This window comes from Toxorhynchites rutilus, chromosome 3 (genome assembly GCF_029784135.1).
Source record: "Toxorhynchites rutilus septentrionalis strain SRP chromosome 3, ASM2978413v1, whole genome shotgun sequence".
Taxonomy (NCBI): Eukaryota; Metazoa; Arthropoda; class Insecta; order Diptera; family Culicidae; genus Toxorhynchites; species Toxorhynchites rutilus.
This window is the reverse complement of record NC_073746.1, coordinates 61564965-61590832: the sequence shown is the minus strand read 5'-3', so window position 1 is coordinate 61590832 and position 25868 is coordinate 61564965. Positions and strand designations below refer to the sequence as shown.

The 25868-nt window shown below is 37.9% G+C and overlaps 1 protein-coding gene across 2 annotated transcripts in view; it reads right to left on the bottom strand.

The window, feature by feature from the left end:
* Positions 1–25868, bottom strand: part of LOC129777694 (uncharacterized) — a 64455-nt gene that overhangs the window by 10193 nt on the left and 28394 nt on the right. Inside the window, exon 2 of one of the 2 annotated variants that reach the window (XM_055784126.1) lies at positions 23788–23954. In XM_055784126.1, coding sequence (XP_055640101.1) covers positions 23788–23880 — 93 coding nt within the window. In that variant the 5' untranslated portion in view covers positions 23881–23954. Of the gene's footprint in view, positions 1–23787; positions 24060–25868 lie in introns of both variants that reach the window. The other variant, XM_055784128.1, reaches the window with a different exon arrangement.

Here is a 25868-nt window from a genome sequence, read left to right as displayed (position 1 = left end):
ATGCGGTTTTTTTACGCGGTACCCGCGTTAAAAAAGACCAGTACAATATCACATCTCCCCCTCAGCTCACAAATTACGGTAATTAGTGCTTGTAACGGAGTTTAGCGCTCAGTGCCGCACCTTATCACGATTCTTACGTGGATTTTAGGTGTTGGGCAACGGGGAGCTCGCCGGGCGGTACAACGGGACGGGGTTTTTACGCGCAGGTATTCGTGAATGTCTTTCCCCGTCTACTTAGCTCTGGACGGTCCAACAGTGGTACTGCACATGCATCGGCAGAAGAGTGTACAAATTACTAGGAAATCTTCTAGCAACAGCAGATGACCTCATTCGTGAGGAACACCGAACTATAGCTACCAGTAACCAAGGAAATTGCGGGTTTTCGGAAGCGAGCAACACTCAACTATTTACTTCCGTTCTACGTAAAAATAGTCCCATTTGATATCTATCATTAGGTGACATGTTTTTTTTACGCGGATTTCCAATAAACGCGGTTTTTTTACGCGGATTTTCGAATTAACGCGGTTTTTTTACACGGATTTTCCAACTAACGCGGTTTTTTTACGCGGTTTTTTTTACGAGGTACGTATCCCCTGCGTAAAAAAAAACAGGGTGTATTTATTTTTTTCTCTTTTGCATTGCTTTTATGCGTCAGTGTAGATAACGCACCATGTTTGATTCGTGCTTATTCTGGGAATGCATTCTGAGCCGAAATTTTGCACATCCGGTCAACACGGTAGCAAAATAGAAACAGATGTTGTTATTATACCTCCTTTCCAAAATTATTGAAGCTTGTTTTATTCATCTAGGTGCGCTTTGATTTCACTTATGGGTTTAAAATATTTACCACGGAGAGTTTGTTTCAAGGAAAGAAACAAGCAATAATCGGATGGAGCAAGGTCTGTGACCAAAGACGAACCGAATCCATGCTAATGTTGAATGTTTTGTTTTGTTTCTACTTCAAAAAATTCTGATTGAACTCGAAAAATATCATCGGAATACCTTTGTGTACTTAAACTACCTGATATAACTCTGGGTAAATTGCATTAAAGAGATACTTGAATGATTAGATTATTCGATGACATAAGTTGTTATAGTTGTTATAATAAATTGAGATGAATATGAATAAAAGTTGACCAATTCTCGGTACTTCTTGTGCACAATGTATACACTTTCAGTGCCCAGCTCGACTTGAACAGCGCCAGTTAGTCGGAATATAGGTAGCTCACAGAGGGCTAACACTCCTGAAAACTGATTTCTAGCAGATGAGATAACAACGAAATCAAATTGCTGTATCACTTACCCTTTCATACGAGCTATACCCACCAATTATGTTAAACACGAGCCGAAGAACAAACTACTGTTCGACGAAAGCCATAGCTCCAATTATCACTCCAACTGCTGGCAAACTAATCCATACAGGAAATATCCGTTTTCACCGAGCAATGACTTGACAGAGAGTCGGCACATCAAGATCAAATCGAACGTAACTAGCGGAAATGGAGGTCGCACGGATTGAACCAAACCACAGACACCGAAATCGGTACCATAATTGCATAATCATTTGTTCGAGAAGTTGGGCATTCTGTTTTGATATTTTCTGTTCTGTGCGCTTTCTCAATGGAAACGAGACGAAACGGTGTGCGATATCTCGAAGAAGATAATCACCGAAAGCTTGAGATCGAATGCTGTGTTTGAAGAACATACGAACACGCGTAAAGAAAACTAGGCGCGGTTCATTAAGGAATTTTACATGCTTCGTTAAGGAGAATTAACAGCTACTAAATTTGACCAACTGTTCAAATTTAATCGACTAACCTATTTTTGAGCACATATGAGCTTTTTTTTGAAATGAGCTCTTGTTATTTCTCTCGATCTCTATTATTTCTGATTCAAATCTGACCCAGATAAGTGACGAGTGAACGAATATCTGTTTGTCTCATAGTTTTACGATGAGTTAATTCGAGTTAATTTTTATAATCAATGTTTTTCACCCGCGTCACAATCACGTTTTTTTCATATCGTCAAGTATCATTCTTTTCATATGTTACGATTGCTACAACAGATAGCTGCTCGAGTTTTCCACTCGTGAAACTCGTCTTAATCGATGAAAGGGAATGTAATGTGTGTGAAAAATGTTGACTCTTTCTGGAGCATCCAGTACTGATTGGCACACTTTCGTGTGATAAAACGATCTGGCGAGCCAGCGAATGGTGCGTTATCGGAGGATAAATACAATCAAACAAGACCAACCTGTTCTCATTGGCTTGGTTCATTTGTCAGCAAAGTTATTGCAAGCGTGTGCACAAACGACATATATAACTTGGATGATAGTTTACCCATCCTACATTTCGGGTTTTTCCTCGGTCTGACTGCTTGGAGAGGGTAATTTCTCCAACTGTTATATTATTAAAATTGTTATATTATATAAAAATCTACAAATCCCTTTTAAATACAAAAAACATCAAGATCCAGGAAAATTTGTGTGTCCACAAATTTATCTATCAATATAAAATATGCCAATTACCAACATTACTCTGAGAACTATTTTCGATCGTCTGGCCGCAACGCACAATTACCAAGATGAGAATTACGGGAGCATAGCGTAGCTATTAAAACTATTCATGTTCAGCAGGGAAATAAAGTAAGCTTCTCCGAAAACAAATTTATGACGCACCGCAGACAGCAAACAAACAACCGTTTCTGCCTGTTTTCCATTCATTGTTTTATGCTGCCGTTTTGCATGTGCATCTGCATGAGCATTGGAGTGACCTAATTGTGTCGAGCAAAATCAACATGTGTGGTGACACAGAAAATGAAAGGAAAATTATAACAACAATGAAGTGATGCCAGTGAATGGCAACAATGTCCCGGAGTGAAACTGGGAGGTAATTCATGGAATTCAAGTCGTTGATGAAAAATGCGTAACGCATTTTCCACCACTTGTTGAGTAGTTAAGCTGATTGATTTGAAGCGGGTCGTGATATTCGTTGATAGTCGAATTATTTAAAATTGTATGAGTATAGCCGGGTTCAGACGGTGCGAGTAAGCATACGAGTCGGTCTAGTCAGTTACTGCAGTACAGCTACTCACACCGTGTGAACACATCATGCCAGTTAGTGTCATGTGTGATTCGGCGTGCGAGCTACTTCAAATTTTTTTGAATTTACTCGCACTCGCATCCCTCAAAACGTCAAAAACAGAATTTAGCGCTCGAATCAGGGATGCCAAATCTTTACATTGTCTTTACATGTCTCTATTTTTAAGATATTTGAAAATATGCGAAGATTATTATAGACTTGAAAATTATTGAAAAAACAAATAAAACCCTCATAGTTTCTAAGCGGAATCGTTGTTATTAAACGGTTTTATTTAGCTTGCCCTGTAATCTGTTTGTATGTTTGTAACATGTCCCACATTAGTAGAAATTTGACCCCCTTCTTGTTGACCGATTGATCTGAAATTTGGAACACACCTTTATCTCTGTAGTCATTACAAAACTGCGTATTTCATTATCTTGTAAATCCAAGATAGAGGCCGCTACAAAATGGCGGATCCCTTTCTTCCTCAAAACCTCATCAATGTGGGTTTTCCAAAACCCCATCAATATGGGTATCAAATGAAAGGGCTTGACTAGCAGAATACAGTTATTTAAGAAAAATGCAAATCCAAGATGGCTGCCACTACTAAATGGCGGACTACATAGTTTCCCAAAACTTCATTAATATGGGTGTTGGGGGGAAGCAAACTACGCCACTGATGACTTGATCTGAACCTGCGCATCCGGACGGTGCCACTCCATGACGCACCCAGACAATCATTGACAGCTAGCTGTCATCACTGTCATTCTGAAAACTTCTCTCGTACCACACATTCTTTGCTAATCACAAAAAAGGAGTAGAGATAGAACCCAAAATAAAGTTGAATTCCCAAATTGTTAAATAATTGAATCATCCTGTCGTGCTTTGAATTTAAAACGAGGAGATCAAATGTAGGTAAAACCTAATAATGTAAAGTTCTTGTTTAATTATTGTTTCTCTTAATAAATACAGCTTTGAGCTCGCTATACATTGATAAAAACGCGTGCTGAATAGAACCTCCGAAACCCCCGTAACAATGGGTATCAAATGAAAGGGATTGACTAGCAGAACACGGTTATTTGTGAAAAATGCAAATCCATCAAAATTCTACCAAATGGCGGACTACATATTATGTCAAAACACCATTAATATGGGTATCAAATGAAAGGGCTTGAATAGTAGATCACAGTAGATCATGAAAAATTAAAATCCAAGATGGCCGCAATCACAAAATAGCAATATACTTTATTAAACGGTTTTATTTAGCTTGAACTGTTCGTATGTATGTATGTATGTCTGTAGGATTGTCCCACAGTAATAGAAATTTGACCAATAGGAACTGACCGGATAGGAACTGCTGTCATTTTAAAACTGCTTATCTTGAAAAATCCAATTTGGCCTCCGCTCAAAATCGCTGATTCCATATCATCTCAAAAAAAAGGTCGATTGAGATATGTGTATCAAACCAACGAACTTGACTTGGAGAACACACTATGTATTTTCTGCAATCTACTCAATATCGGTATCAAATGAAATTTTTTAACTGATAGAATACAGTACAATGCCTTTATTGTAGAGAAATATTCTAATGAAACAGATAATGTACTAAAAACTAGAAAATAAAATGAGTAAACAAAAACTTTTTAAATTATAAAATCCATTCATTTTCATTATCCACAATTAGTGATTTCATCATATGTCCCACTATTTTATTTTAGTCTTATCAATGCCCTAGACTAATGAAGGAGAGGTGTGATAACTACTAACTGCAACTTGCCTAATTATTTTCTCTAGCTTTTAGTACATTATTATGTTTAATCACAAATAAACCGTTTAACTTAAAAAGTTTTTTTACTCATTTTATTTTGTTTTGCACGCTGGTGGGGCACGTTTTCTTTTTGAGATAGTTTTCTTGGGATTCTAAATATAAAATCATTATCGGGCACAATTTTCATTCGAAATTCACTCACAACTTCCAAAAAAAGTATTGTTCTAAAAAACAGAATACATATTCCATTTAAAAAAGTAGATTTTCATTCATTATTTTAGTTTTTGAGGCGTATTTATTCCTCCTGCAAATCTACTATCATTTTCATTTCACAAATTGGTACACGAAGCTGCTGTCAAGGCGAAATAATTCAAAATTTGAAAAATCTTTTAGACTGCCATTTGTAGCACTACATACTTTCGGAATTATTTTAGCTATGGATGCTTTCGAGATTCTAAAAAAATATCGACAATAATCTGAACGATATTCCAGAAGAAAGGTACAACATTTCTAGTTTCACTTATGTAGGTATAGCATCCCTCATGAGTGTATCTTGCGTTGTATTTGTGGAGCAATTAAATCCAACAGTTTTTTCACTTTTTCAGGTGTTATTCTCAACACTGCTCTGTACTCTCGGGGATCATCATCGTAGAGTTACTTCAATATTGTATTTGTTGCTCCTTTTTTTTGCATCCAATTCCTGGACCGAATCCTTTTTTCTTTCTGCTTTTTCCGGATAGTACCTTCAGTTCAAAGAAATTCAGCACAAAGTATTTTTAAACACGGCCAGTGTGTGTTTAGCGATAAAATTGTGTAATGATAAATTCAACTGAAAATCTAAGACGAAAACTGCCAATAAAGAAGTCGATTTCGGATCAATCATCTGACAAATTCGGATCTGATTGCTGTTTCTGACGATTTGATGGACATTTGAAAAACCGCCTGGCATCTCTGGAAAACCTGTGCCGTAGTATCTAGTTTCTTGCCAGCAGCTCACATTGTGTGAACGGACAAGGCGAGTCAACCATTTGTCAAGCGAGTTCACCGGGTCAGTAGCTGCTCATTGTGAAGCCAGCTACTAGCAACGTATAAATGGGCCTTATCGTCAAGTATCTCACATCCGCTAGAGTCACATTTTTCTTCCACGCGAATTAAAATAACCGTTTATATTGTCATAACCGGCATTTTAACCGGTTGAATTTCGTCATAACGATGGAGATCGCCTCATTCGGGTGTTTCCCAAGACAGTCGCCGAAAAAGAGTGTAAACATTCCTTTGATTAACGACCCCACATTCTCACATATATTGTTCTTTTTTCCACACGCCGAGAAGATCGTTATTACGAACCAAAGCATGATGCTCCAGGAGTTTTGTTTTTTTTATAGACACAGACGCAGAGAAGCCGAACCAACTTGGTTGTCATGTGGGTAAGTGTTGCGTGTGCGGCACCTTCCATCGAACCTACTGCGCTGATTTCACTCCACGGCTTTTTCCGCCCGTGACGACCCGGGACGCTTGTATGCAAATAACCGTCATGTCCCGGACTCTACGGTAGGCCCAAATCGACGCGCGGAACTGTGATATTATGATCATATTTCCCACGGGTATCCGGTATGTCGTTCCTGTGAGTAGCTTGCCCTGACACCTATGTCGATTTAACTTTATCATTTTTTTTCGGGACTCAAGAGGAACGAAAGAAAAAGCATTTCGAATTACCATAACAGACACCTTTGTTATGAGTTGGATCTAAATGAGGAGTCCAAGAAGTGAATAAAGCCACACAATTATTGAGGATCGCTGTAATAAAATGTGTCGTATATTTGTATTCTTGTGAGTTTGAAATACAGGTCGAACTCGATTATCCGGATTATTAAACTCGATTATCCGGAGTATTTTAGTTTTGTTTTTTTACTTTTTTTTATCAGAAATTTTTGAATAATTTGTTAATATACATTGTAAATCTGATTATTTGAACAAAATTGAACGTAGTTAGGTAGAGGAGGGGGCTGGAATAGGAGTTGTTCTATACAATTAGTTTCCCGCGGTAGAAAAGTCGTGCTGTCAAATGAAAAGTTATTAGGCTGTTAAAAAAGTCGTGCGGTATTTCCGCGAGGTGTCGTTGTAAGCGCGTAGTTCTAGTTGTATTCATTGTGTCGATTCATACTATAGCTTGTTGGAAAGGTATTTTTGCGCGCTATAATATAGTCCTTGACAGTGTTTTGTTTGGTTAAGTCGTTCGTGAGTTATAGTGTCGCAAATATGGAGCAAAATAAAGAGAAAATCCGACAAATTTTACAGTACTACTATGACAAAGGCAAAAATGCATCTCAAGCTGCCAATAAAATTTGTGCAGTTTATGGACCCGATACAGTTTCCATTTCCACCCCACAACGATGGTTTCAACGTTTTCGTTCTGGTGTAGAGGTCGTCGAAGATGCGCCACGCTCCGGAAGGCCTATCGTCGAAAATTGCGACAAAATCGCTGAATTAGCCGAGAAAGACCGGCATAGTAGCAGCCGTAGCATCGGCCAAGAGCTGGGGATAAGTCATCAAACCGTTATTAACCATTTGAAGAAGCTTGGATTCACAAAGAGGCTCGATGTATGGGTGCCACACACGTTAACGCAAAAAAACATCTTTGACCGTATCGACGCATGTGAATCGCTGCTGAATCGCAACAAAATCGACCCGTTTCTGAAGCGGATGGTGACTGGCGATGAAAAGTGGGTCACTTACGACAACGTGAAGCGCAAACGATCGTGGTCGAAGCCCGCTGAAGCGGCTCAGACGGTGGCCAAGTCCTCATTAACGGCCAGGAAGGTTCTGCTGTGTGTTTGATGGGATTGTCAAGGAATAATCTATTATGAGCTGCTTCCCTAAGGCCAAACGCTCAATTCGGACCTGTACTGCCAACAACTGGACCGATTGAAGGTAGCACTCATGAAGAAGAGGCCATCTTCGATAAACAGAGGCCGCATTGTCTTCCATCAGGACAACGCCAGGCCACACACTTCTTTGGTGACGCACCAGAAGCTCCGGGAGCTCGGATGGGAGGTTTTTTTGCTTCCGTTCGAAGATTCCGTCAAGTTTTGTTGTTTCTAGCATCGGTAAGTGTTTATATTCTTATATAATTGTAAAATTTGCACAAGATAACATGTATTTTTTGTTTGTATTGCAGAAAATTATTCGCGGTAAACGTTGTTCTGAGGAGCGGCGCAATTTAATCAAAACTTCAATAAATCAAGGACAAACCAATAGACAAGTACATGAACTAGTTCGTTGTTCTGCCAAAATGAAAAGCAATGCTTTAAAATATAAAGAGAAGTTTGAAACTCGTGGCCGAAAACGTGTCACGTCTGAAAGAATTGATCGAAAGATAGTTAGACTGTTACGGACTCATCCAACTTTCCCTTCTAATAAGATCAAAGATGAACTGAACTTAACTGTGAGCTCTGTTACAGTCAGATGACGATTGGCGGAAGTCAAATTGTATGCACATAGCCCTTGAAAGGTACCATTGTTTACAAAACGTAATGTTACCAGTCGCCTCAAGTTTGCTAAAATGCACATTGATTGGCCCGAAGCAAAATGGCGTAATATATTGTGGACGGATGAGACCAAAATAGTTTGATCGAAAGGCCATCGTCAGTATGTGAGACGTCCACCCAACACAGAGTATCAACCGCAGTACACGATTAAGACAGTGAAGCACGGTGGAGCAAAAATTATGGTATGGGGATGTTTCTCCTACAACGATGTTGGACCAATTTACAGCATACCAGGCATCATAGATCAATATGGTTACATCAAAATACTTAGTGAGATTATGATGCCTTACGCTGAGGAGGAGATGCCACTAAAATGGGTCATGCAACAGGACAACGATCCGAAAAACGCGAGCAAACCCGCTAATACATGGTTTAAGGAGAGGAAAATTGAGCTCATGAAGTGGCCAGCGCAGTCTCCGGACTTGAACCCGATTGAGAAACTGTGGGAAGATATCAAATGCGCTGTTTCTGAAGCTAAGCCGAGAAATGTGGATAAATTGTGGTCTGCAGTTCGTGATTATTGAGTTGCGATACCTGTTTCTCGCTGCCAGGCACTTATGGACTCTATGCCAAAACGATGTGCTGCTGTTATTGAGAATAAAGGTTACACTACACTACTGAAGTTGATGATCAGAATATAAAACCAATTCCGGCAACTTCCTTCATTTTCATCCTGTTTTTCTAGTGTTAACAAGAATACTGCTATTTTTTTGAACACTGCCTTTTTGGAATAACTGATAGTTTTGATAGATAATAAAATAAAACTTGAAACAAATACCATACTTTTGTAATGCTGGAACGCTTTACAAAAATTAACTATTATAAAACTGGAATCAAGAGGCTAATTTCAAATTATTAACACATTTAAATTTTTAAATCACCACTGCTATTATTTTGAACACAACTGTAATACAGTGATTGACACTTGGCCGTTTAGCCGCACTTGGAAAAACTTGAAACACTTACAAAACAACAAGGAATTTTCTTTTTATCGGAATAATTATTTGCTGTAGTGGTAGTATATTTAAGTCAATTTTGTTGAAAGGACGCGCGTCACAATCACACACACACACAAGGCGGCATCGGTGGATATAAACATTCAAACGTCGTTTTTTCCAGAGACATACGTTTAGGTTTTCGGATAATCACCAAGCCTTTATTTGTCTTTTTTGAAAAAAAATACTTGGGAATGTTAAATTAACAAGGTAAATATTAGATTATGCAACGTAAGAAGTTGGCCAGATTAGTGATCTACGTAGAATTTAAAGGAATGGCGAAAGGTATTTTATTGACGGAAAAGGGGCGTAAAATAATAAAGATATTCAGTGAACAAAAGTTTTCTAATCGCTCGATCGTAACAAAAATTGGTCGATCTGAGAAAGTGGTACGGAATTTCTTTAAATAGTGCCTGAAATATGGGATATAACGACCAACAAATGTCAACACCAAAGTTACTTTGCGTCTTAAAGGTCGAATAAGACACGAAGGAACCAAGAAAAAATGTCTTGCTCATACATTATTGCAGAATCGGTTGTTCCAGTAACGAAGAGGCATATTGCGCGCATCTTGAAAAAGTCACCAAACATAATGTGGAAGAAAGTTCAAGGGAAGCCGAAACTGACCGCCACCCATAAGCAGAACCATCTAATTTTCGCCCGGTAATAAATGGAATGGAAACTGGAATGGAGAAATGTTGTATTTTCCGGCGAAAAAAGTTCAATTTGGATGGCTCGGACTGTTACAGTTGCTATTGGTACAATTTAAGTCGACGGAATGTCGTGAGATCGAAGCGAAACTTTGGGGGACGGAAGTTTGACAGTGTGGGGAGCCATTTCCTATCACAGCAAACTTCCCATTTGTTTCATTTTCACCCGAATGAACTCCGAAAAGTATCTTCACTTACTGGAGGACGTTTTGATTGGCCATATTGAGAATAACGCTAGATCCACCGAGGATATCGGTTTTTCAGCAGGATAATGCATAGATCCACGTTTCCAAGCAATCGAAGGCATGGTTTGCTGAGAAGGACATTCCGCTTCTTGAATGAACTGCTTGCAGTCGATTGCAATCACATACAGAATCTATGGAGAATCTTGGCCGAGATGGTCTATGCAAACGGATGACAATTTGACAACATTTCCAGCCTCAAGGCAGTAATTCAGGAGTGTTGAGCTATAATCAATATGGCAACACTTTAAAAGCTGTCTGACTCGATGCCAAAACGAGTTTTCAAAGTGATCCGAAATGGAGGTGGACATACTAAATATTACCTACCGATTGGACTCGAAATTTGCCGCACAAATTTTCTTTTATTGAAATTTTAGGATGCGGCTAAACGAATGTCCACTCTGATTCCACATATTTGAATTACTTAAAAAACACAAAGTGAATTTATACTTTTTTTTTAGAATGAATTCGATGAAAAGAAACAATAATAGTCTTTTATGAACAAAACTGTACAAATAATTGACTTATTTTTAAAAATATTGAGAAAAAATAGGGTGCGGCTAAACGAATGTCTATCACTGTATGATTTTTTTTTTTAATCTGTATTATAGTGATTTTCAACTCATTTTGGCTGGTTCGTCACTTTTTACTTCCATTTTTGGAAGAATGTCGGGAGTGAGAATTGAACTCGTTACCTTTAGCGTGAGAGGCATGGATGTTACCACTACGCCAGATCGCCTCCACCTACCACTGTATGATACTTCAATGAAACATGGATGTAGCTAGGACGAGCAGGGTCCGTTTAGTATGTTTAAATCGGGTTATCCACAGTGTATCATTTATAATATGATCATTCGAATAATCATGGATGTAACAAGGGAAAGGAAAAGTTCGGGTAGAAATGTTGAGATTGTTGCAAACAATACAAAATAAGTGATAAACCATTGAATCCGCTTGGATAGCCCTTTGATTTATTGGATTCTCAAAAGTCATCCCATTAGCATATTCATGTGTTACGATTTTATCGTAGAATAGATTTAATAAAACTGGTTTGGCAATTTGTTATTTATTTCGATTTAAAACCAAATTCATGAGTAATGATGTGCATTGGAGTGCCAATGAAAATGGTTATCCCAAATTTACGAATGAGATTGAACAATGTTGATTCCCTCGAAAAAATACACTATACAGACCCAGTTCTATTTTGGCAATACGCCCGAATATTTTGTGTTACCAATGTGTTAAAATCTAAGTTTTTTTTAGGAAATTTACTCTCTATCAGGTTAGTGGGCCCAAGAGAATTTTCAATCTCTAAAATTTGAATGAAAGTTATTGCTTGTTACTGGAATGCATAAAACACGTAGCACTGAATCTTACCTAATCAATTTTTTTGTAATTTTTCTGAAATCCTTACTAAAACTCATAATTACTAAAATAAAATTATACCCAGATATTATTTTAGTTCAAGGTTTTTTTCACCATTTGCGGAAAACCTGTTATTATACTACATAGAGCAACATATTTGATGCGAAGAAAGTGATTTTCATTTATATTATTTGATTTTAAAAGTTTGCCCATTCCACCTGAAAATCCATGATCATTTTCGCTTCACAACGATGAAGCACGAACCATAAAATGTCAATTCGCGATGGCTGCTACACAGTGTCGACATCTATTACCCAATTACGGGGGTGAAGCAAACGGGTAAGATACGGTGTCGACATCTAAGTATTAAATGGTAATAAATCAAGCATAATCTGTTAGGATTACTATGATAAAATACAGTTTTGAATTGCTACTAGATCAATGAAAAGCATTTCAAAATGTTTTATTGGATGTTTATAAAATATTATTCTGAACATTCTTCATCCATTACTGAAAAACATTACAAGAACAGATCAAATTGTTGAAATTATAATTAGAAATCATTATTAGAAACATGTTTCGTTTTCGATTTTTTCATCGTTTGCAGAAAACCTTTCAAATTATTAACGGGGATGTTTATTTGACAAAATAAATTGATTTTCATTGATAATTTTCATTTCAAAAATGTGTTGATTTCTCTTACAACTATGAAGGCCAGAGATGCTGCATTCCTGCAAGCGATAAGAATGATCGTGTTAGGTTGAAGAATAAGGTGATTGCGGAATGGAGTGATTCTTGCTAATATTGTCATTACTGATAATGTCAATGCTACTGATCGTGTACGGGCCGCTTTAGATGAAGGCATGTTTTCTCCAGCCGTTAAGAATTGTCCTGGTCACGTCCTTGCAACAGCTAAGGAAAAGGGAGGAAAGCTCGACATTTACTTAAGAGAGATGCAGGGAATATTAAGACCTCTCATAAATGTCTCGGGAAAAAAGGACCATAGGATACACTTAGCCGGTGTTACTGGAGTAGCTTGTAATCATTAATAACTATAACTATACAACCATTCCATGCCAAACCGATATAGTGTTTCTCAGATTTGCATGAAAAGTGGTAGTTTTGTTCTTGATCGCCAAATATTTGACTCGTAATTTTTATTTTTTCGTTAGGGTGCCCATTTTCATTTCAGGGTGGTCCGAAAAATCAATTTTTTCCCAAAAATGACCATATTCAAAAATTCATAACTTTTGAACCACTGATCTGATTTAGATGATCGACATATCAAATTGAAGCCAATGATTTATTTTTCTGTTAAAAAAAATATTACTTTTGCGAAAAATCTGGATTTTTGTTTTTGTAATTATTGATTGAGTTAGTTTTTCATAGTTTTCTCGGTTAAAGATAGAGTGCGCTATTTTTTAAAAAATATTTTTAATGTAAAGCTGAGGGTTTTTTACATAACATATCTCGATATCAGAGATGCTATTATTATCGTTTTTGAGTTATAATTTTGAAAATTTAACATGTTTAAGTCTTCGATCAATACTCCTATGTCTCGACCCATACTCCTAGACTCGACCCATACGACTGGAATCCAATTTTCCCGCTAGTGTGAAGGTTAGCTTATTGGATTAAATTTAATATGTCGACCATCTAAATCGGTTCAGTAGTATAAACGTTATGATTTTTTGCAGAAAGTCATTTGAAAAATGATTTTTTCTTACAACCGGTTAAAACTTTGAAAAATCATATCTGGAAACAAAAAAAAAATAGCATCGCTGTTATCGAGATATGTTATGTAAAAAATCCTGAGCAAATTGGTTCAGTGACTCAAAAGTTATGAATTTTTGAAAAAAGTCATTTTTGGAAAAAAGTTGATTTTTCGAACTACCCTAAAATGGAAATGTAGGGTGCCAAAAAAAAATATAAAGAAAAATACGGGTTCAATTTTTTGCGCTAAAGAACATAATTACCACTTTTGACGAAAATCTGAGAACCACTATATCGGTTTGGAATGAATTGGTTGTATAGGGATTTCGCCCAGAGTTTCTACAGTTAAAAAGTTCGATTTTCAACTAGATGCAATTCATGCACGAAATGTGTATAGCAAAATATCCAAATCGCTTCCAGTTATACAGTAATGCAAACGAGCCAAACGTTATATTTGGGTCAGTGCCATCAGCCCTGTTTCCTCTCCTGCAATAATGGACCCATTCACAAACCATTTTATATCTGAAATATACTTCATGGTTTTGATTACAATGCTGCTGCTCACCGAACCTTCTGATGCAGATCATAAAGTATCATATTTATACACATTTCAAACAAGAACCGACGAGAGCACTTACGTCTGCCGATTGTTAGCTTCGGCGGTAGCAATAATATTTATCTCTTGTGTTGCATGAACACATGCTCCTCCTCAGAGCTAAGAATGTGCAATACAGTACCACGTGCTGTTACATGCAAAATCAGTTACTGGATGAGTAGCTGAGTCCAGGTCTGTATCTGCTAATTAACCATTTTGATTTTGTTTACGAAGCGATGCATTGAATGCGAAAGCGCTACCAATTTACGGACCCGATGTTGGTCTAATAATCCAATAAAAATTTCACATTGTGTTAGCACTGAATGCGGGCAAGCGCGGAAGCGGTACAATCAACACTCTCTATCGGTCATGTTCATTTAAATGAACGTCTAAATGACGCTGGTGAGTTGTTCCACCTATTTGCAACGCATTCCCCCGTCCTGATCCAGCCTCCCCGAGGAGGGTGGTGAAAACTGCTGGATCGAATGTGATGTTCCAGCCGGGAGAAATTCAGCGGGAGCGAGAAGCACTGATGATCAGAGGCAAACAATTACGCTCAGGCAAGTGAGAGTGAATTTTATGTTCCCTAGTTGATGCTTGCTTCAATAATGGAAAACCAGCATTGCTTTACAAGTGGATCATTTTCGCTCTGCCCCTAATTGAGCTGGAATCTAGCTCGGATAAAAGAATCGCACTGCACTGCACATTTGCTTCCACCGGGAGATCGCTTTCAGTTTAAGTCATGCGAAATTGTAAAATGAAGAAGCTAATTGGTACATCTAGCCTGGCCACAAGTGGATATTAGATATTTACCGCACAATTGCATAATCACAGTGTTCGGCAAAGCGAACTTGGATAAGAATAGTTAACATTTCTGCTTTTTCGCAGAACGTTAAATCAGATGTTAAACCATGTGTTGCTAACGAATCTCGATGGAAATAATTCCCGTCCGCGTGAAAAAGAGGAAATTTCCGTGTTAAGGCATGAAACGGTTTGTATCAATCCGAAAATCGATCAGTCAGTCAGTCAGCCAGCTTAAACCGCTTTACCCACTCTTGTGTGGCACGTGAATGGTGTTTCCGCTCCAGAGACCGCCCCACGGCTGATTGAGATGCCATTATTTTTTTGCAATTACATGTGCTGCATTTTCTGGCGATGACTTTGATTTCGCGACAACTCGCTGTCAAACCCTGTCTGCCAATTTACTTAACGGAAATGGTGAAGCATAAACTGGAGCATAGCAGTGCTGAAGGGCTATTATTATTGCAACAGTGCAGCTATACATACATAAACTCGTGTAACAATAAATTGTTTAAGTGTGTCCCCTTGAGTGAGGAAATGAATGAAAAAAAGAGGAACAGAGACTCTGCTGAGAATGGGTCATAATTACGGGTCGTTACATCGTTTTGTTAGCGCACTGGATGTGCATGCCCAAAGCGTTCACGGAGTGCAGTGAGTTGGCTGTAATCAATTTGCAGACAAATGAACGTTAAATTCTTCCAGTTCTCTGTTAATCTTTCATAATTATATGAAAAAAAGTTTAAAATAATAGTGAAGTTTTAAATTTTCTAAAAATGCTTTTGTAACTTAGATCGAAAGTTTATGTTTGAATCTAGGTGATCCACGATGCACGATAAGTGCACATATAGATACAAAGAATGTTTAAAAATTATCACTTGTTTTGTTATTATTATTACTCGACATAAAAACACATTCCTTGTTTGTATTTTCGAACGGAATGCTCAAAAAGTTGAGTATCAAAAGTTTGAAGGATTGATTTAGGTGGAGAAATCTCTCGGCTTGAATCCGTATTAAATCTTCACGTCCCCGTCTTCATAAGTCGTGCTTCGCCCAACCGAGAAATACTGGACCATAGTCAGGCCGAATTTGAAGAAGACGCAACCAACTTTTGGGAGCGAAAGACAGTTCAAGGCAAACTGGCGTTCTGTACCAAACAAAGTGAATGAGCATCTGATGGCAGGGGTTCAGGGATAAATATTCCTCAAGCGTGGTATCAACTTTGAAAGGGGACCTAGGCGCACGACTACCAGCGCCTAAATCTTGAATGGCATAACAAATTGTCAAAACCCCATGTTTTTTTTTGGTATGGTTACAAATTGGGGTCTCTCTTAAGATGTGAACTACTTGGAGCGTTGTTGGTTACTCAGCTCTAGGAAGGGATTCAATCAATACGTCTTTCTATATGATGGGCCTTCGAGAGTCTCAAAAAATGTAACGGAAGGAAGTCCATTTTCCCTTATCTATTTGTACCGTATTTGGATTATAAAAAAAAGATTCTTGTAGAATAATTGATGATATTTTGTGATTTTGTCGGTGAACATTATGTTAAATTGCTTGAGCATGGTAAGATTACTCCTAGACTTTCTATCGAACGAATTCTTAGTATTTTTCACGAAATGCGCTCCAGTTTCCCATAGTAAGAAAATGTCCCGGTGTACTTTGCGAATAATTTGAAGCCCCATGTCTTCAAATATAATTGCTTTTCACCAAAGATCAGTTAACGATCTTTAAAATTCATTGGCATTGTTGAAAGACGATATGCTGACAATTTTGATGATTTCATTAGATTCATTCAACATAAGAGAGAAAAAGGTTTTCGACTAGCGAAGTGCAAAGTGTTCTTAAAAGTCTAGTTGATTCAGGTGAAATACCGTAGACCAAATACATGGAAACAGTGGAAAATGTTCTCGATACCGCGTTGGATTACATTGAAAAACGGATCACTATTATAAATAGATTGTATTGAAATCCGTTCTTGAAGTGATTTAAAGTAACATTAGTATACAACTTTCTGTTCAGATACATAAAAAACATGTACAGATACATGATGGAAACAATTATAATTGATGGGAAAAAAGTTGGAACAAAGAATCCGTGCCAGGTTGGAATGATTTATGAGAAAATTACTCAAAACAATATCAAAATATTCCTCCATTGTAGAGAACATAATAGGTACATTTAAGAATGTTTATTTGTTTGGTTTTATTCTTGTTTTATTTATTCTATTATTGAATAATCGAAAACTGTTAGGGGAAGTGGTGATAGGGACCTATAGAATTAGGTGCTTTCCTGCTTCCACATACAGCTACAATCCTCGTGATTCGAAGAATTTTATAGCTGTTTCTGTTCAAGATAGCAAACAGTTTTCATTAACGAACGTACGTACATTTTTCATCACAAAAAAAAATAACTATCGAACATTCTATTGAAAGAGTTCACAAACACATATCATACGAAATGGGATAGATTTATGCGTTGTTTCTTGTCCGCATTTGTTTAAATAATTATCACAATACTAGGTACGTGTATGAAATAAGCTGGGCTTATGCACCTGGAGTCACAATTGAAATTTTCTCAAAGGTACGAAAACGTAGTGAGAAACACTTAACACGTTGAGCCCCGTGTCGGTTCCTAGGTAGGTTGACCAAACGTACCGTTTTCAACGGGACAAAGTATGGTTGCTTTCTACTAGAGATCAGATAGTGACCTTTCAGACATTAATCGACTTTGTTGAAAAAAAGAATGTTGCAGAAGTTGTTTATGTTTTTGATCATTTTATGAAAATTTTTCAACCCTCGCATGTTGAAGTATTTTCGACTAGCGAGGTGCAAACTGTTCCTAAAACTTAGTTTTAGGTGAAACGTAACATGCTAAATTTATTAAAACTATGTTTTTTTTCGATACTGCGATACATTGAATAATGGAAGGCCAATCTAGGAGAAACTCAACAGAATGTATGGATTGTAATCAAGGTCATTCCTAAATGGTCAGATATTCAAAGTATCATTAGTGAAAAAATCCAGTTCAAATAGATGAACATATTTTGTTTGGAAAGTTTGAAGTAGAAGATGATTGAAGATTGAAGAAGTTATAATTTATGAGATAAAAATGTGTAACACAGAATTTGTGCCATTTGCGAATCGAAAGGTGCAGATGTTCACAGATGCGGAAAACGAAATTTTTAGAGTGTGAAAATTAGTAAAGCTAACGGATTATAGAGCAATTCCATGCCAAATCAGCCGGCCGTTGCCCCGATACTCTCAATTTTTGTAAAGTTTGTATGTATAGTGGGAGGTACCAAAATCATTTTTTTCATTATCAGATGACCAATTTTGTTTACGACTAATTTTTTATAAGATATTTTATAAATATATATGGAATCACTAGCTGACCCGGCAAACTTCGTCCCGCCTGAAATTTGGTTTTTGTTATCAATACTTTTATACATTCACGTTTTCTTACTATGAGCAAGTTAATGGGTCCAATCGCAGAACTATTCATTGATTGATCTTCTATTCGACCCCGTTGAATTTACCTTTTACTATGAAATTCCTAGTATTTCTAACAAAACTCATCTTTATAATATCAGATTATTTTCAGACATCATTCTCGTTCAAGATTTTTCAAATGGGACAATTCCTTCCTCGAGTTCTACTCTTATCAACACATCCGGCGATCCTTTTTTTTGGTATAGATAGAAGAAGATATAGGAGTGCGTTTCATCACATTAAATTCCATTTCCAGTTTCGAACAAAGATCAATTTCGCTAGCGCAAACATCAAATGGACTAATAGCACTTGTCACTATTTAATTGTATAACATATGGGAATTAAATTTTCCGCATTTTCCATTTTCCTTCAAAGTTTTCCGAAAATTTTCAATTGCCCCGTTTGGTTGGAATATTTTTGGTTGAAATATGTGTAATATTTTTATGGGACCCCCTCATCATTCCAGAGGAGGGAGAGGTGTCATACCATTATAGAAACATTTATCATACCCAAAAACCTCGAGTTACACAGAAGTTTGTTTTTCGTTTGTCTGGCAGCCCCCCCTAAAAGAGGGGGGAGGAGTGAATTCACCATAGAAACGTTTCGTGCCCCGTAAAACCTTCACATGCCAAATTTGGCTCCATTTGCTTGATTAGTTTTGCGGGTTATGCAGAAATTTGTGTTTCATTTGTATGACAGCCCACACTTAGAGAGCGGAAGGAGTGTCTAACCACAATAGAAATACCTATTACATCCTAAAACCTCCACATGCCAAATTCGGTTTCGTTTGCTTGATGAATTCTCGAGTAATTCAGAAATTTGTGTTTCATTTGTATGGCAGCCCCCCCTTAGAGAGGGTGGGGGGGGGGTGGAGAATCTAATCACCGTAAAAACATTTATTGCATCCTAAAACCTCCATGTGCCTAATTTGGTATCATTTGCTTGGGGTCTCAGACTATCACGAAAACCTTCCCCGGCCCCAAAAAACCCTACATACCAACTTTAATGTCGATCGATTCAGTAGTTTCCGATTCCATAAGATTATATATATAGATTGACCTTTCTTTGCTAAAATAAAAACTCGGAATCCTGATGTCTACTTAAAATATGATGTACGGTAAAGTTGATGGAAAGTCAATAGATTATTTTGGAAAAATAATATAAATCATGTTTTGAGTTATTAAAATTTTCAATATTCAACTCAATTTTTGAATAAGAATTTTCAACATTGTATTTAAAATATTATTTTTTCCTAAATAGATAATTGATTTCTCAACAATTTTTTATGATTTTTTTTTAATAAAGATCAATTTTATTGGGTACGCCCTTAGAAACAGCAGTCGTAATTAAAATTGGTCATTTCAAATTGTTTTTGTCATTTAAAAGTAATTTTGAACAGTTGTAACAAGATTTAAAAAAATTGAAGGATGGTGTCCAAGACACGGCCGCAATGTTAACGTGGGACTACACAATTATTACCGACGAGGACAAGCGTTGCGGAACAAACTTTCATCTTCAGTTTTCGCCGAAGGACACAGCTCTCACCCCAGGAAGATACCTTTATTACATTCGGCTTGGAATACGATGCGCTTCGAATCCACATTCAACTCGGAAACAATAAACAGCATTCTTTGCGTTTTTCATTTTTCATTTGGCAATAACTTGTTCTGTCCGAGTCTTCAAATTTCTTCCAACTTCGGGAAGTTAAAAGTGTTGCTTACCCTAGTTTGAACTTCTTTTTCTGCATCATTAGCACGATATACGTTTGGAGTGCAAAGCATTGTTTTATGAAATGTGAAAAAATCCCCTCATTTGAATCAATCAATCTTGGTTCTTCTTGAATGGCGTTCACGTTCCTGTGGAACTTTTGCCGTCTCATCGTATGCATTAACTAGCGTCATTTAGTAATACTAAGTTGAGATTTCATCAGCCAAATAACACGCGTTGAATGTATTCCGAGTGGCAAACTCTAGAATAAGCGTGACCACAGTGCAAGTCGAAGAAAAATTTCTTTGAAGATAAATCCCTCCGACCAGAACGGGAATCGAACCCGAACACCCGGCATGATAATGTGAGACGCTAACCACTCGGCCACGGGTGCACCCATCAATCTTGGTTACAGGCTTAAAAATTCATGGTTGGACAGTTATGCCTAGTTATGGGGCAATTGAACTTGATTTTTTTTTTATTAATCCGTTTATTTTTACAGGCTCAGTTACATAAGTTTAAAGGAGCCAAACTCTTAACTATATTTCAACTAGCATATATCAACATGTTGTTTCCTTAATTCTATGATTAATGAAATAGGAAACCGATTACTCGCGGTCGACTCGAGTTTAGAAGGGTGACACATTTTCATTAGGAAAAGGATGGGATGTAAGGAGATGTGTGTTTACACTCGCACTCACATTCACATTCACATTCTCATTCACACTGACACTTCACACTCAATTCTTAAAACTATCCATACATCTAATATGTATTTACAATTTAACTTATTCTAATGTTAGTAGGAAGGGAACCGATAGCTCGCGAAGGACGAAAAGGAGGGGAAAAGGATGTATGAACAATCACACTCGAAGATCGATAGCTTTAAGGAAAACATATATTTGGGACATGTAATCAAGGTCTAACCGAGCCAACACATCTCTCACCGGCACATTGGACTGCTTTCCTCCAGCCCGAAGGGAGTTTTCTAAATTCGATCTGGCGACAAGATACAACTCGCACGACCAAACAACGTGTTCGATGTCGTGATAACCATGGCCACAACCGCAGAGATTGCTGTCGGCAAGATTAAAATGAAAAAGTAGCGCGTCTAACGAACAGTGATTAGACATGAGTCGGGAGAAGGTGCGAATAAAGTCCCGACTCAAGTCCAGACTTTTGAACCACGGTTTGAGGCTAACCTTAGGGATAATTGAGTGAAACCACAGGCCCAATTCATCTTCGTTCCATCTGCGTTGCCAGTTAGCGATGGTATTTTTACGGACTAAAGAATAAAATTCATTGAAGGCGATTTGACGCTGATAAATGTCGCCTTCAATCGCACTCACCTTTGCTAATGAGCCAGCCCTCTCATTACCCGGAATCGAACAATGTGAAGGGACCCAGACAAAGGTGATGACATAACAGCGTCTGGATAAAGCACTCAAAATTTCTCGTATTCTCTCAAGGAAGTACGGCAAGTGCTTTTCCGGCCTCACTGAACGGATAGCTTCGACAGAGCTAAGACTATCCGTTACAATGTAATAGTGTTCAACAGGTCGTGAGGCGACGCTGTCCAGCGCCCAGTGTATTGCTGCCAATTCAGCAATATACACTGAGCAAGGATACTGAAGACTGTGTGAGGTGCTAAAAAATTTGTTGAACACTCCAAATCCTGTGGACTCATTCATAGAGGACCCATCAGTAAAGTACATATTATCACAATTGACACGCCCATACTTTGCTTCGAAAATCGTTGGAACGATCCCCGATCGATGATAATCTGGAATTCCATGGATATCCTGCTTCATGGACAGATCAAAATGCACAGAGGAATTGATGTAGTCAGGAAAACAAACACGGTTGGGAATATACGAAGAAGGATCAACCTGCATGGAGACGAATTCATGATATGAGCTCATGAATCCAGAATGAAAATTTAGCTCGATTAGCTGCTCAAAATTTCCGATCACCAATGGGTTCATAACCTTACACCGAATGAAGAACCGAAGAGATAATAAATTGAAGCGATCTTTTAGTGGGAGTACGCCTGCCAAAACCTCGAGACTCATGGTATGCGTTGAGGGCATACATCCCAACGCAATACGGAGACAAAGATACTGAATTCGCTCGAGTTTAATGAGGTGTGTTTTGGCAGCTGATTGAAAACAGAAACTGCCATACTCCATCACTGAGAGAATAGTTGTTCGATACAACATTATAAGATCTTCGGGATGGGCTCCCCACCAGGTGCCGGTAATTGTACGGAGAAAGTTTATTCTTTGTTGACATTTTAATTGAACTTGATGTTGTTTTTTGAAATACTGGGAACACACAATAAGGTTTTTGTGTTTTCCCGAAAGATTATGCATAAAAATATCGTTTTATAAAGAAGGAAGTGAGCTACAATACTGCAATACTTTGCAGAATATAAATCTCGTTGTTTTTAGGCATTCGCTAACAAGGAATACACTTGTTCTGTTAAACTTTTTTTTATTTGTTTAAGATTTAGTTCGTTCTTCCTAACCAGAAATGAGTAATTGCTAATTTATCCAAATATAAGGTGACTAAATTTCACGTGAAATTTTTTAAATGCGATGCGCACAAAACTACAGCCGAATGGCTACCGAGAGAGCGATTTTTTAAATTTATATTTTGACATGCGACAGCTCTACTGAAATACTGGGTGATTCAAAAGTCATGAAACTCTTCAAACATAAGGTGACTATCGATACCGCATCAATAGTCAATAGTTATACTAATAAACAAGCAAGTGACCACGTTGTCCCAATAGGGTAGAGTTTTGTTTTTTTTTATCTTTTTGTTTGTATATTTTTTGGCTTGCGTCTTCTTCTTCTTAAATGGCACCAACGTTCTTAGAGGAACTTCGCCATCTCAACGTAGTATTATTTACATCATTTTTATTAGTACTTAGTTGAGATCTAATAATACGCCAAATAACACGCCTTGATTGCATTCTGAGTGGCAAGCTCTAGAATACGCGTGAGCCCAGTGCAAGTCGGAGGAAATTTCTTTGACGAAAAATTCTCCCGACCAGAACGGGAATCGAACCTGAACCCCCGGCATGTTAGATGTAACGCTAAGCACTGGGCCACGAGAGTACTTTTTTTTGGCTTGCGTGTCAAGCCTGAATTGTTTGGTCCGCTTACATATGGACCAAACAAATGGTAAAAAAATGTCAAAAATCGAAACAAATATTTGAGTTTCGCAAACCCATGTCCGGAATAAAAAGCACATTCAGAATGTTTGGTTAAAGATTATAATAGTTTTCCTCTGATGTTTTACTACAAATTGCCTAGGTACAAATGGATTCATACGAAGACGCACAAAAAAAAATTACTGGCGTTTTATTTAATTGTCAAGAATATCCGTATTTCCGTATTTCATACTTGTACACCTCGAAATTCAAGGTTAACGAATTATCATCGCAAGAATTAGTTTGGATTAGATCTAATTAATATTAAAATTTGGAGCTAATTATGCTTGGTGTAAAGAATGAACAACTGTGAAGAATAAATCATTCGAGAGCAGCGAAACATTCCAACTGTTGCTGGCTCGATCGATTCGATACTTATAAATGATCGAAGTGCTAATGATAATAGCTCGTAGAATAGATCTACTGTAAAATGTATTATTCAGAAAGTTAAACGACCTCAGAGACTCCTCTCGAAGCGAAATTGAAATTTAGATGAAAATAAACAAATAAGTTCGTCGTTTGCATGCGTTGAAGTCTTTCAAAATAAACTCTACTTACCATTGCGAAAGCCACCGCCATTAAGTTGGCGCATCTGCATCTTCCCGCCGCCCGAGAGCCGAACAGTTTCATTCTCAGTTTAATGATCGCCATTCACTTGAACTCTCGTCACTTGATCATCAACAAAAACATAAACTAAACACCGATCGTTCCGCGCCTTCCACTTTCTGCCGCGAGTTTCAATGTAGCCGAGGTGTAGAGAGCGAAAGGCAAATACAAGAAAACATTTAGTAAATTCAACACTTTTACCAGCTGCGGTTACCTAAATGTCACTTGGCGGAAAAGACGCGAGTAGAATCACTTTTTTCGATGTTCAGACACTGGTTATTGCGATCGTTAGCGCGGTCAATGGTTGATGTTCGAGAGGAATTACGGAGATCGTGTCAAATTTGACATGTTTGAAATTCGGCACTTAAAATAATTGAAATAACTTCGGTCTAATTTGTAGCATTCGTTCAATTGTAAAACAAACACCAATCACCTACCGTGCAGTACAACTCGATGCAAGCCAATTTGGCTGAAGAAAACGGAGAAACTTCACCGCGGTGATCAACATTTTCGACATTAGTTTGATGTTTCTATTTTTGTTTGATTTTTTTCCTTACGCCCCTCAAACCACCGAAGTTTTGATTGGTGCCCGCCATCACCACCACCGTCATCATCATCATCGTACCCCCATCGGATTTAATTGTTGCCATTATGATGCAAATAGCAGGCGCTACGAGAAAGTCGTATGCTACGGGTAGTTTGTCGCGACCTTAAAGCAATGTGGGTATGAAAAATCAACTGAAGAATTGTCGACAACTAGTGAAAACGGTGCTGAGATGGCTCCTAACCAGCGCTTCATCCGCGCGTGCCGGTGGGGTGAGCCGCTGGACGTACCGGTTGTTCGATCCGCCACTTTTCCCTGGCCGGTTCTGCAAGCGGTCTAGTTATGCTGCAAGTTTTTCCACTTGCAACAGCCAATCGGCGGTGGAATCGATAAAAAGATACAACCGAAGAGCTCAATGCAGGGATACTACTGGGAGTGAGCGCTCGTGAGCTCGCTCTCGTCTGCCGGAGAAAGGCGTTCAGCCGCAGGCTTAACCTCAATAATTGGATCGCAGGCGGAAGGAGTTTTTCAAGGTGAGAAACGTGCTTTCATTTTCTTCCGAGAATGTTAGCGGTACACTATGAATCTGATCGCACCGTCATTCGCTTCGTTCCAGCTGGGATGCGGGGCTGCTATAGACAAATTTGTTTCTCATTGTTCTCTAATAGAAATATTAGGTGTACAAGTATGATTTTATTGTGCCAATCTTCTTAATCCCTGATATCTGACACGAAAATTTGATTTCTAATGCAATAAAGTAGTTACACCATTAATGGACGGCTTCATTGTTTACCCATAGTGAACGCAAACATCAATACATGGTACATACATTGGTACATGCATACATGATACATGGGAGAGAGAAATGAATTCAATCTGGAAGAGTCATGTCAATTTGCCGTGAAGTCCATTTGTCGGTGAAGAATAGAATAAGACGGAGCTTCGAACAGTTAGCGAAGAGAGGGCCCGAATGACTGTTGATTCATGTTGATGAAGAAATGCTGATGATGATAATGATGATGGTCCCGCCTTCTTCCCCTACAGAGATTTTAGCAAGACGAGTTATCTAAAAGATAATTTAATTATTTTTATAAGCATTGAAATCAGTTAGGCAAACAAAAAAAAACAACGAACTGATTTTATTTACAGATACAAGTTTAAAAAATTGCAATGTCAAATGACAAGCCGATACTCAGTCATGTCCACCATAGAGCCGATACGGTCCCGACAAGGCCTTTGCAGCCAAGTGGTCCACCAGAGCACAAGCCCAACCGCCAGCCTTCCTCATCCAGAGAAATCGAGAAAATTTCCTTAACGAAAAATTTCTAGACCGGCACTTAAAAAACTTTCAATTTAATATCCTTTATATCTGTGCCACGCGCGCGACGCTCAAACTTATGTAGACTACTTTTATTTTTGTAAACTAATATAATATAAAAACAACAAAATAAAAGTGAAAACAGTCCATCATCACCAGGATCATGACGGA